This window comes from Mangifera indica, chromosome 16 (assembly GCF_011075055.1).
Source record: "Mangifera indica cultivar Alphonso chromosome 16, CATAS_Mindica_2.1, whole genome shotgun sequence".
NCBI classification, from domain to species: Eukaryota; Viridiplantae; Streptophyta; class Magnoliopsida; order Sapindales; family Anacardiaceae; genus Mangifera; species Mangifera indica.
The window spans coordinates 10,817,803-10,829,932 of NC_058152.1; the positions used below are offsets into that span (position 1 = coordinate 10,817,803).

A 12,130-nucleotide genomic window follows, 5' to 3' on the forward strand; every position below is an offset into this window, starting at 1 on the left:
GGTGAATCATCTAGATAAGATGAGAGGAGTTTTGGTTACCTTTAAAGTGGGTGACCTTTCACCCTATTTGGAGGATGAACACATTGAAGATTTAAGGACAAATCCTTCTCAAACTGCAGAGGATAATGTATATTCGGTTCCCTTTCCAAATTCAAGTCACAAGCAAGCCACAAGCTTCTTAGCAAGCTAGAGATCCATGAAAGTTAGAGTTCAAGCCTTAAACAAGCCCAATCTCTCTTTTGGATATAGTCTTCTTGAATGGATTCAAGACCCAAGTGAATAAGCTACTTCCTTGGCCTAAAAAAGGTCCAAGTAAAGTCTCTCCAACAGTCCAAGCCATCTAAGAGCAACAAGAAAGCCCATTGAGCCCAAAACAATGCAAATTATTACTCTTAAACCAAGTGGGAATTAGTTGCCAAAGTTAGGGGACATAGTCCATAGATTTGAGGGAAAAGACAACCACTTTTGTTTCCATACAAATTAATGAGGCATAACTCAATTAAGGAGTGAATGACTTAGCTTAATTTGAGGAGTTTAGTTTATCTAAATAAGATTTTTTTGTTAAAATTATGCAAGCATTGCCGTCAAGCCCATTCTATATAAAGGCTAAGCATTCCAGTGTAAAAAGAACTTTTTGGGAACTTTGTCATTTTTAGTGTAAAAGCTTGAATCCTTTATTCCTCTCAATTCTTTATCTATTCTCTTGTATTTAGGGAGTGGTGGTGGAGTTCCAAGGTTGGTGGATTTATCCTTTATGCCTTGGTTGTGCTTGTGTTCCAATTTGATGCTATTTTAGTGTGTGTGTGTGTATTATTTTCCTTGCCTTAATAAAGAGTTGTATAAAAAATTACAGAATTACCACTACCGTTTTTTTTCATTTTTGATTATCTTGCCTTGATCAATATTAGTACAACACTTAATGATATGATAGTTTAATATGTTATAAACACTTGTGTGCAAAGCTTGCCTGCATTGGAATTGCATTTGAAGCCTAATTTGAAAAAAATTGTAAAGTAGTGCAATTTAGGGTAAACAATATTTTCTAGCTCACCCTTTTTTGGATTTTGCTCATGTATGGTGTTATGCATCATATTATTAAGGTAATCTTGGTATATTTCTTTATTTACTTAATTAATTTTTTAGGATAAAAATATTCACATTTTCAATTAATATCACAAGTAACATAAAAAATATTTTAGAATAATTACACCAAATACATTTAAATAAAATAACATATTTGTATTCTTTTATTACCGCCAACCAAACATAATAATTATTTATGTTTACCAATTTTTATTAAATATAGTAATTATTTATATCTAGTAATTTATTTTTGTCGAAATTTTTTATTTTTTTTAATAAAACATTACTCTAATCAAGATAAAAAATTACTACAAAGGTAAATTAACTATAAGATTAGTAGGTATAACTTATTACTATGTTTGGTAAAAATTGATAATAATTATTGTGTTTAGTTTGGATAATAAAAATGTACTAATATATTATTTTACGTAAGTGTCTTTAAATATAATTATTTGAAATATTTTTCATATTATTATATTAACTAAAAACAAAAGTATTTTTATTCAAAAATTAATAATAAAATAGAATTATAATAATAAAATCATGATTATCGTTGTAAGCATTTAATACTTAAAATAAAAATGATAATCATATTATCTCTTATATTAACTATCATACTACATTAATATTAATAATAGAAAATTATTAAAATATTTTATTACCTGTAAAAATAAACAAAATAATGTCAGTACTAGACTCCTTACAATGTAGTATATGTACACTAATACAAACTAGTAGAACTGTAAATCCCAAATAAAATATTTTCGAGAAACGTTTTAAATGAGACACATGAGGGAACTGAATTCGTATATAAGTGCAGGGAAATGCAGTTATGCTCAAACACAATGGATCCCAAGATATATCTCATTATGGGTAATTGTTGCCTGCAAGCTAAACTTGAGTCGAAGTGACCAGGAAGATGAGAAACAGCTAAGTGTTGAGGCAGTCCATGAATTGGAAAGCGGCACCAGAGCAAACCCATTGAAGCAACTGCCGGAGATGAACGGTGGGAAGATAAAAGCAGTCGATAAATAATTCTGCCACAAAAGTGGGCATCCCGGATGAAAAAAAATGACTCTGTTTTGGAAATTAAAGTTTGGTTTGTCATTGTAATTTCAGGTTTATTCATTCAGGTAGATCAATTTCTTTGTTAGCTATCCATACTTCCATTCATTGTTGACAAACACATAATGACTAATTATACGAGAGAATCAGGTAAGTAAAACTTTTCCGTATAAACTGATATGTTCTTGAAAGAGAAGCCTCCACCAATGAGAGCATCACTGTAATCCAATTGCATTCCAAACAAAAAGAGGAGGCTCTTTGGATCACAAACTGCAACCAATGATGGTGGGACATATGATTAAGTCATTAGAGGAGAGAGATGAAGATAAAATAATACTGATAATGTTACACATCTTTAAAAGCCGTGAACAAGGAAGATCAATGCTGCCCCCTCGCTGTGCAACCCAATAACGGAGACCAAAAGTTTGATCTCAAATCAGTTCTACCACAATCATTCTCTTAAAAATATATCTACTTTTAAAATTGATAACACTTCAAATGGTTCAAAATATAAGTCTCCAAAAGAAGTCCACCAGAACAAATGAGAAAGAAAAAGAGGCACAAACAAACAAACATACTCGCTTATGCAGGCATGCATAATAGTGTTCATGATATCAAGAAGAGTTCATATCCTAAGTGCCCATTCGAAATGACTTGTCTTTTCGTCAAACGAGTTATTAACTTCTATAAGTTATTTTTAATTCTTGTTTTCATTTAATGCAGCTTTTTAAAAAGTTGTTTTGTCTCTACTAAGAAAAACTCAAAGTTTGGACTTCTTAATCCTTCTTGAGCTCTTTCTCTTTTACTTCAAAGGCAGCACAAAACTCTCCAAAACCTTAAATAGCTACTTCCATTGACAATTTTTTCATAAAACTTGACTATCCTAATAGCTACTTTCACAAGACACATGCTCTACTCAAAGAAATGTCTCACTAACACATACATCATATCACAGAACTCCAAATCCAGACACAACCAAGCAAAAACTTGGAAAAACCCATAAGTAACTAAATTCAATAAACAGCAAAATCCCACAAGCAACTAAATTCAATGAACTACACAAACAAAGAATCAAACGGCATACCAATCACAAAACCATCACATTCCATAACTGAATCGTCGGGTCTCACATTCGCTCTGCTCTCAAATTCTGTTGTGACAACATGCCTGAGCATCCACCCTGTTTAACTCCAATTCTTAAGCACAAATCCTCACTCTGCTCAAGCCTCGTTTTATTCAAATGCTTCAGTGCATTCTCTGTCAGAGAAATCGCTGGACTCAACCCCTCCACTAAAGATCAACTCATTACAGAATTAAAATTATAACATCTTTGGTTCAATAGTTTGATCCATTGTCAAGATATTATCCATTTTGGACACACAATCTATCATGAATTATAATATCTCTGATCCAAAAGCCCGATTTACTGTCAAAATACTATCCACTTTAAACACACAGTCCATCATGATTTTGTTTTTGGGTTTTGCAACCCAATATGTAACATCTTTGGTCCAATAGCCAAACTCACTGTCAATATATTGTCTACTTTGAACATACAGTCCATTATGATTTTGTTTCTGAGCGTTGCAACCCAAAACATGTCTTAACAGTTTGAAGAGCTTTTAGGCTATTTAATCAATCAAATCTTCTCATTCTTAATCAATGGATTATTTAACCAGTCAAATCTTCTCATCCCTAACCAATGAGAGATGCACAAGCAGACCCAACATCTCTCTTGTGTTTTGCCGATGTGGGATTTACCTAAGAGTGTCACATACACCTCCTTTTACAGGACTCAGTGTCCTCACTGAGGGTTTTGGGTGTTACAACACAAAACACGTCTTGATAGTTTGAGAAACTTATAGGCTATTTATCCAGTCAAATCTTTTCATTTCTAACTGATAGGCTATTTATGTAATATACAGTTTTTATATAAAGAGAAAAAGGAAACAAGTATACTTTTTGATAAAGAAGATATGAGGAGATACCAAGATTAAATAGATATGGTTGCAAATCAAGAATTAAGGAAATTTTATATTGGAGGATTAATATCTTCGAAAAAAAAAAAGATTTTAGGATTTGATGAATTTTTTAAAAGAGAAAGAAGGGATATGATTGGATTTATTTGGAAATAAGAAGATATCAATTGTTTACAATTAAAAGAGTCTTTATCCCTTTGAATAGATTTTTATAGGCTATAAAATTGTTTTTTTCCCAAAAGTTTAGAGCTCACAAAAAAAAAAAAAATTAGTTTTTATTTCTATACCTGGAAATTGAAAAAGGGAGAGGTGTAGAATTATTTGGATCAACAAAAAGGGTTGGAGATTTGAGTAAGTTTAATCTTTCAATTTCATTTTATTTAGTTAAGTTAAATTTAGATTTAAATTATGTTAGCATCATAGTTAGGTCAATAATTGTGTTTGTGCATATTAGAAACTGAAAATTCTGGACAGTTTGTTATTCTATTTTTATTAAACGTTTTGATGAGGAAATTTATTTTATTTGCAATCAAAAAATTTTCTAGAAATTTTATAACATGTATGTTCAATTATATCAAATTTTCATGAATTTTTGATAATTACAGAATTTATTAAAAATCTTAGAGCAATGACTGTTCAATAGAAAAAAATCTGCATTCTGGCAATTTGATGAACTGAATTTCTTGAACATTTTGATAAAGTATTTGAACTCAATTTTATCTGAAGATTTTTCTGAAAATTGTATTATATCCCTATTCATACATGCCCAAATTTCATAAAGTTTCAATGCCTATAGAAATTTTTAAAAATCAAGAAATAAGGGTTGTCTAGTAAAGATATGGTTTCTTTGACAGTGTTGATGTGCTCTCTTTATTGAACGTTTTGAAAACGAAATTTAACTTTGTTTCATTTGAAACTTTTTGTGAATATTTTATTACATGTCTACTTTAATTTAGCCGAATTTTGTGAATTTACCATGAGTGAGTAATTTATTCCAATGAAGAGTTTGTATATGCACAGTTGGTTTTAATGGAGTTTAGTATGATTTAACATTAGGATGATGATTTGTAAGGTTTATAAGTTATTAGTGTATACTTTTAAGATTAAGATTTGATAGTATTAAGTTTGAATTATGATTGTTAGGACAACGTGAAGATATTGGTATCTCGTTGGGTGATTAAAGGCGTAGTTAGAAATTGTTGAGGTAAGTAAAAGCTTAAATAATATGTAATGATTTTTGTTTTATATGGAAAATGTTTATATGATTATTTATGTAATAAAATTCTTTTTACTAAGATTGATAAATTATGTTATGATTTTATTTTATGATTATATGTTAGAACTATATAATCTTTTTATTTAAAATACTTTTGAAAAGTGTTTTGATGTTTTTCTATAGAAGAAAACTTATGCTATATTATATGGTTGTTAAGATGAAAGTATTTGAATGAATTTATTGAATAAAGATTTTCTACTATTTTTTAAAGATAAAGATTTGTTAGAAAAACAAGTTTTATAAGTTTTTTTTTTGCTGAATGTCCATAATAAGATAAGGAATTGACGGATTTATGAATCCATAAATATGACTGGATCATAAAACATCCAGGGACATATATTGAATGATGAAAGGTCTGCGGACTAATTATGATATGAACATAATGAAAGGTTTGCGAACCAATTATGAATATGAATATGAATATGATGAAAGGTCTACAGACCTGTTACGAATATGAATACGATGAAGGGTCTGCGGACCAATATGAATAACAATATGAATTATAAAAAGTCTGTGGACTTATGATGAATATGAATAAGAATCGTACCAAATCACCACAGATATATGTGACACTGTGACAAAGGCTAAGTACAAATGTTATGTTTTTTATTTATAGTAATGTTTATGAATTATTTTAGGATTATCTTATGACAAATGATGAATCTTGATTCTCTTTATAATTGATGAATATAAAATATTTATTTTTGCTTTTCCTTAGGATAATGAATATGAATTTGTTTACATTATTTTTTTTATAATTTATGGAAATGTTTTATTTTTGTTATGGTTAAGGAATATCAAGAGTTTTATTCTTTGTTTTTTTTTTTTAAAGGTATTAATCCTCCAATATAAAATTTCCTTAATTCTTGATTTGCAACCATATCTATTTAATCTTGGTATCTCCTCATATCTTCTTTATCAAAAAGTATACTTGTTTCTTTTTTCTCTTTATACAAAAACTGTATATTACAATTCCCACAATTGTAACACCCCAGATTCTAAACTCGCTCGAAAATATAAAACTAATTTAATCCATGACTTTATTGTAAATAAAAATAATTTTATAGCATAATATATTCTTATTCTTCTGAAAATAGTCTCAAAAACAATTAAATATAATCACGTCTTATAAATAATAATCCGTAATTCTAATATTTATAACCAATAAAATCTAGACATCAAGACTTTTCAATCTCTCAACCAATCTTGAGTTCATTTTATTTCACTCCTCCTATCTATTCTAGAAAACTTATTCTGTAAAATAAAGGAGACGAGGAGTGAGCTGTCAACTCGGTAAATAAAAACAAACATAATACATAACTTTTTTAATAGATAAACGTTGTAAACTTCTTCATTTTCAAAATAATTAGTCAAAAATAAAGTTTTTGTATCTATTGACTTTTTTAGAACAGTTAACTGATAGATTATTTATCCAGTCAAATATTCTCATTTCTAACAGATAGGCTATTTATGTAATAAACAGTTTTTGTATAAAGAGAAAAAGGAAACAAGTATACTTTTTGATAAAAAAGATATGAGAAGATACCAAGATTAAATAGATATGGTTGCAAATCAAGAATTAAGGAAATTTTATATTGGAGGATTAATATCTTTGAAAAAAAAAAAAACAAAGAATAAAACTCTTGATACTCCTTAACCATAACAAAAATAAAACATTTCCATAAATTATAAAAAAAATAATGTAAACAAATTCATATTCATTATCCTAAGGAAAAGCAAAAATAAATATTTTATATTCATCAATTATAAAGAGAAACAAGATTCATCATTTGTCATAAGATAATCCTAAAATAATTCATAAACATTACTATAAATAGAAAAAATAAAATTTGTACTTAACCTTTGTCACAGTGACACATATCCGTGGTGACTTGGTACGATTCTTATTCATATTCATCATAAGTCCGCAGACTTTTTATAATTCATATTCTTATTCATATTGGTCTGCAGACCCTTCATCGTATTCATATTCGTAACAGGTCCGTAGACCTTTCATCATATTCATAATTGGTTCACAGACCTTTCATTGTGTTCATATTCATAATTGGTCCGCAGACTTTTCATCATTCAACATATGTCCCTGGATGTTTTATGATCCAGTCATATTTATAGATTCATAAATCCGTCAACTCCTTATCTTACTATGGACATTCTGCAAAAAAAAACTTATAAAACTTGTTTTTCTAACAAATCTTTATCTTTGAAAAATAGTAGAAAATCTTTATTCAATAAATTCATTCAATTACTTTCATCTTAACAACCATATAATATAGCATAAGTTTTCTTTTATAGAAAGACATCAAAACACTTTTCAAAAGTATTTTAAATAAAAAGATTATATACTTCTAACATATAATCATAAAATAAAATCATAACATAATTTATCAATCTTAGTAAAAAAAATTCTATAACATAAATAATCATATAAACATTTTCCATATAGAACAAAAATCATTACATATTATGTAAGCTTTTACTTACCTCAACAATTTCTGACTACGTCTTTAATCACTTAACGAGATACCAATATTTTCACGTTGTCCTAACAATCATAATTCAAACTTAATACTATCAAATCTTAATCTTAAAAGTATCCACTAATAACTTATAAACCTTACAAATCATCATCCTAGTGTTAAATCATACTAAACTCCATTAAAACTAATTGTGCATATACAAACTCTTCACTGGAATAAATTACTCACTCATAGTAAATTCACAAAATTCGGCTAAATTAAAGTAGACATGTAATAAAATATTCACAAAAAGTTTCAAATGAAACAAAGTTAAATTTCGTTTTCAAAACGTTCAATAAAGAGAGCACATCGACACTGTCAAAGAAACCAGATCTTTACTGGACAGCCCTTATTTCTTGATTTTTAAAATTTTCTATAGGCATTGAAACTTTATGAAATTTGGGCATGTATGAATAGGGATATAATACAATTTTCAGAAAAATCTTCAGATAAAATTGAGTTCAAATACTTTATCAAAATGTTCAAGAAATTCAGATCATCAAATTGCTAGAATGCAGATTTTTTTCTATTGAACAGTCATTGCTCTAAGATTTTTAATAAATTCTGTAATTATCAAAAATTCACGAAAATTTGATATAATTGAACATACATGTTATAAAATTTCTAGAAAATTTTTAGATTGCAAATAAAATAAATTTCCTCGTCAAAACGTTTAATAAAAATAGAATAACAAACTGTTAAGAATTTTCAGTTTCTAATATGTACAAACACAATTATTGACTTAACTATGATACTAACATAATTTAAATCTAAATTTAACTTAACTAAATAAAATGAAATTGAAAGATTAAACTTACTCAAATCTCCAACCCTTTTTGTTGATCCAAATAACTCTACACCTCTCCCTTTTTCAATTTCCAAGTATAAAAATAAAAACTAATATTTTTTTTTTGTGAGCTCTAAACTTTTGGGAAAAAAACAATTTTTTAGCCAATAAAAATCTATTTAAAGGGATAAAGACTATTTTAATTGTAAACAATTGATATCTTCTTATTTCCAAATAAATCCAATCATATCCCTTATTTCTCTTTTAAAAAATTCATCAAATCCTAAAATCTTTTTTTTTTTTTCAAAAATATTAATCCTCCAATATAAAATTTCCTTAATTCTTGATTTGCAACCATATCTATTAAATCTTGGTATCTCCTCATATCTTCTTTATCAAAAAGTATACTTGTTTCCTTTTTCTCTTTATACAAAAACTGTATATTACAATTTAATCAGTCAAATCTTCTCATCCAAAATCGATAAGAGATGCACAAATAGATCCAACATCTCTCTCGTGCTTTGTTGATGTGAGATTTGTCTAATGGTGTCACATACACCCCCTTATAGGACATAGTGTCCTTGTTAATGTTTATCTCACCATCGCTAAAGAGGATACATGAAGTGACACTGATACCATTGTAACATCCTTGGTCTAATAACTTAGTCTGCTGTTAAAATATTGTTCACTTTAAACACACAGTTCATCATGGTTTTGCTTATGAGCTTTGTAACCTAAAACGCATATTGACAATTTAGAAAACTCACAAACTATTTAACCAATTAAATCTTCTTATCTCTAATCGATAAGGGATATATAGACAGACCCAATATCTCTCTCGTATTTTACTGATGTGGGATTTGTCTAAAGATATCACAAAAATAATACTAAACTTTAAATTGAATTAACTAAAAATAACTAAAAATATTCATCAAGCTTAAAGGATTTTCAATTTATAGCTAAAATTACACAACTAAAAAAATTATCCATAATATTTCAAATACAAATAAATATAAAAAACTAAATTAGCTCAGCTATTCTAAATTACTCTTTTTCACTTTAACAAAAATAATACAAATATCGCTGCTTAATTCAAAACAATTCCAACTACGCGTCCAAAAATTGCAATTCACAGCTTAATTATACATCTCGATACTAAAATATGACAAAAATTAATTTAAAATAATAAAAAATTCAACAACTAAATTTCTTAAAAAAAAATAAACTCAAAATAAAATTACTAATTAGAAATGATCCTAATTAAGCAGAAAATTCAAAATTATAGCTTTAATTATGAAATCAATAATATGAAAAATAAAAATAAAAATTTTAAAATTAAAACGACCGTTTGATCCCCTTTATAGCTAAAATTAGCTCAAACTGATAAAAATATATGTAAAATATTTAAAAAAACCTGGTATTTTTTATTTAAAAAAAATAAAAATTGTTTTCCTGGGCTGCTTTGTGGTTGTCTTTCATCAATTGAATAAGATAAATTTTTCTTCAGAGAAGTTCTTTCTAGTTTTTTCTCTTTTTCCTTGTGGTGGAATCTTAGAGATTAGAGTGTAACTATATCCTTTCTAGAGTGGCCTACCAAGGTGGTAATTCGGCCATTTCCCTGTCAACATTGTTCGTTTGTGTTACAGAATCTGTGAATATGTGCATTAGTAGATATAGAGCTTAATTATAGGAATTAATTATGGTAGACGCAGATTTTAGGATCTCAATTATAGGAATCAAATATTCAGTTTCCTACTCTAGAATACCTAATGTGTATATATAAACGTATCTCTGTAATAGTAAAAATATGAATAAAAAATATACTCTGAATTTCAGTTTCTACATGGTATCAGAGCCTGGTTTGCCCAAGTGTGCAAATTCAGAAATTTCGTAGCCCTAGAGAGCAATTTCGTAGTTCACCGGTGTAGAGTGGCCATTAGTTCTCACCGCCACACTAGAAAGAAGTGCGCTTCGCCGATCGTCAGGTTCCCAGAATCCGACCACCGGAAGCTCAGCGCGTGACCCACACGCGCCGCCTGTTCCTTCTGAAAACGAACACTCAGATCTCATTTTCTGTGGCGCGTTGATTCTCACCGCCGGTACAATCAGACTCAGACGACGCCGATCATTCAGATCCCCAATCTTCCGTGGCATTTCGCCGTCGAATGCGCCGTTGTCGTCGCCGGAACAGTTGCTGTTGACGAATCCCTCTTTCTGACCAGGTTTCCGCTTATTTTTCATTGTTCTGTGTCGCCTGTGCAGCGTTTTTGGATCTTAGTTACTGCAAAAATCAATTTGTGCAAGGGTATTTTCACTATTTATTTTATTCGGCTGTATTGAGTACTATTATGGCAGATATTAAACCGATAACCATGGCTGAGATGGTTCCTGTAATGTCAAAAATCACTGAACACAAGCTTAATGGTTCTAATTATCTGGATTGGAGTAAAACGGTTCGATTGTACTTGTTGAGTCTGGAGAAAGATGATCACCTTACACAAGCTCCTCCTACGGATGGTACCAGACAAGCATGGCTGCGAGATGATGCTCGATTATTTTTACAGATCCGAAATTCTATTGAAAGTGAGGTAGTCAGTTTAATTAATCACTGTGAATTGGTTAAGGAGCTAATGGAATATTTAGATTTTTTGTATTCTGGAAGAGGTAATCTTTCTCGCATATATGAGGTGTGCAAAGCTTTTTATCGTGCAGAAAAACAGGACAAAACCATCACATCTTATTTTATGGATTTCAAAAGAACTTATGAAGAACTTAATATGTTGTTACCTTTTAGTCATGATGTGAAGGTTCAGCAAACTCAACGAGAACAAATGGCCATCATGAGCTTTCTAGCTGGTCTTCCATCTGAGTTTGAAACTGCCAAATCTCAGATACTTGCTAGTCCTAAAATTTCATCTCTGCATGACACATTTACTAGGGTACTTCGTACAGAAAGCACCCCATCATTTCAGAATAACAGTGCTCTTATTGGTCGAAGTAGTGCATTTGAAACTGGACGCTCATATAATAAGAATAGAGGAGGGAGCAGCAACAACCGTGACAAAGTTTTTGATCGTAATCATGAGTCAGGAGGGATTGTGTGCTATTATTGTCATGAGCCAGACCATACAAAGCGTACTTATAGGAAGTTACAGAATCGGGCTTCAAAATCCCAATCAGCACATGTTGCAGCGACCAATATTGCTACCAATTCATTATCTGGAGAGACTATTATGATTTCTGCAGATGAGTATGCCAAGTTCTCCCAGTACCAAGAATCACTAAAGTCTTCATCAACTCCTATCACTGCCAATGCTGAGTCAGGTAAACCAAATACATGTCTTGTTTCCTCCTCATCCAAGTGGGTCATTGATTCTGGTGCTACAGATCATATGACAGGTAA

General features: G+C 29.6%; 1 protein-coding gene across 1 annotated transcript; it reads right to left on the reverse strand.

Moving 5' to 3' along the window:
• Positions 1-2,220: 2,220 nt before the first annotated feature.
• On the reverse strand, positions 2,221-3,712 carry LOC123198942 (iron-sulfur assembly protein IscA, chloroplastic-like). Its single transcript, XM_044613747.1, is given in 4 exon segments — positions 2,221-2,418; positions 3,233-3,310; positions 3,313-3,438; positions 3,706-3,712. Coding segments are annotated over 4 exon segments (348 nt in total). The 3' UTR covers positions 2,221-2,281.
• Positions 3,713-12,130: the final 8,418 nt, after the last annotated feature.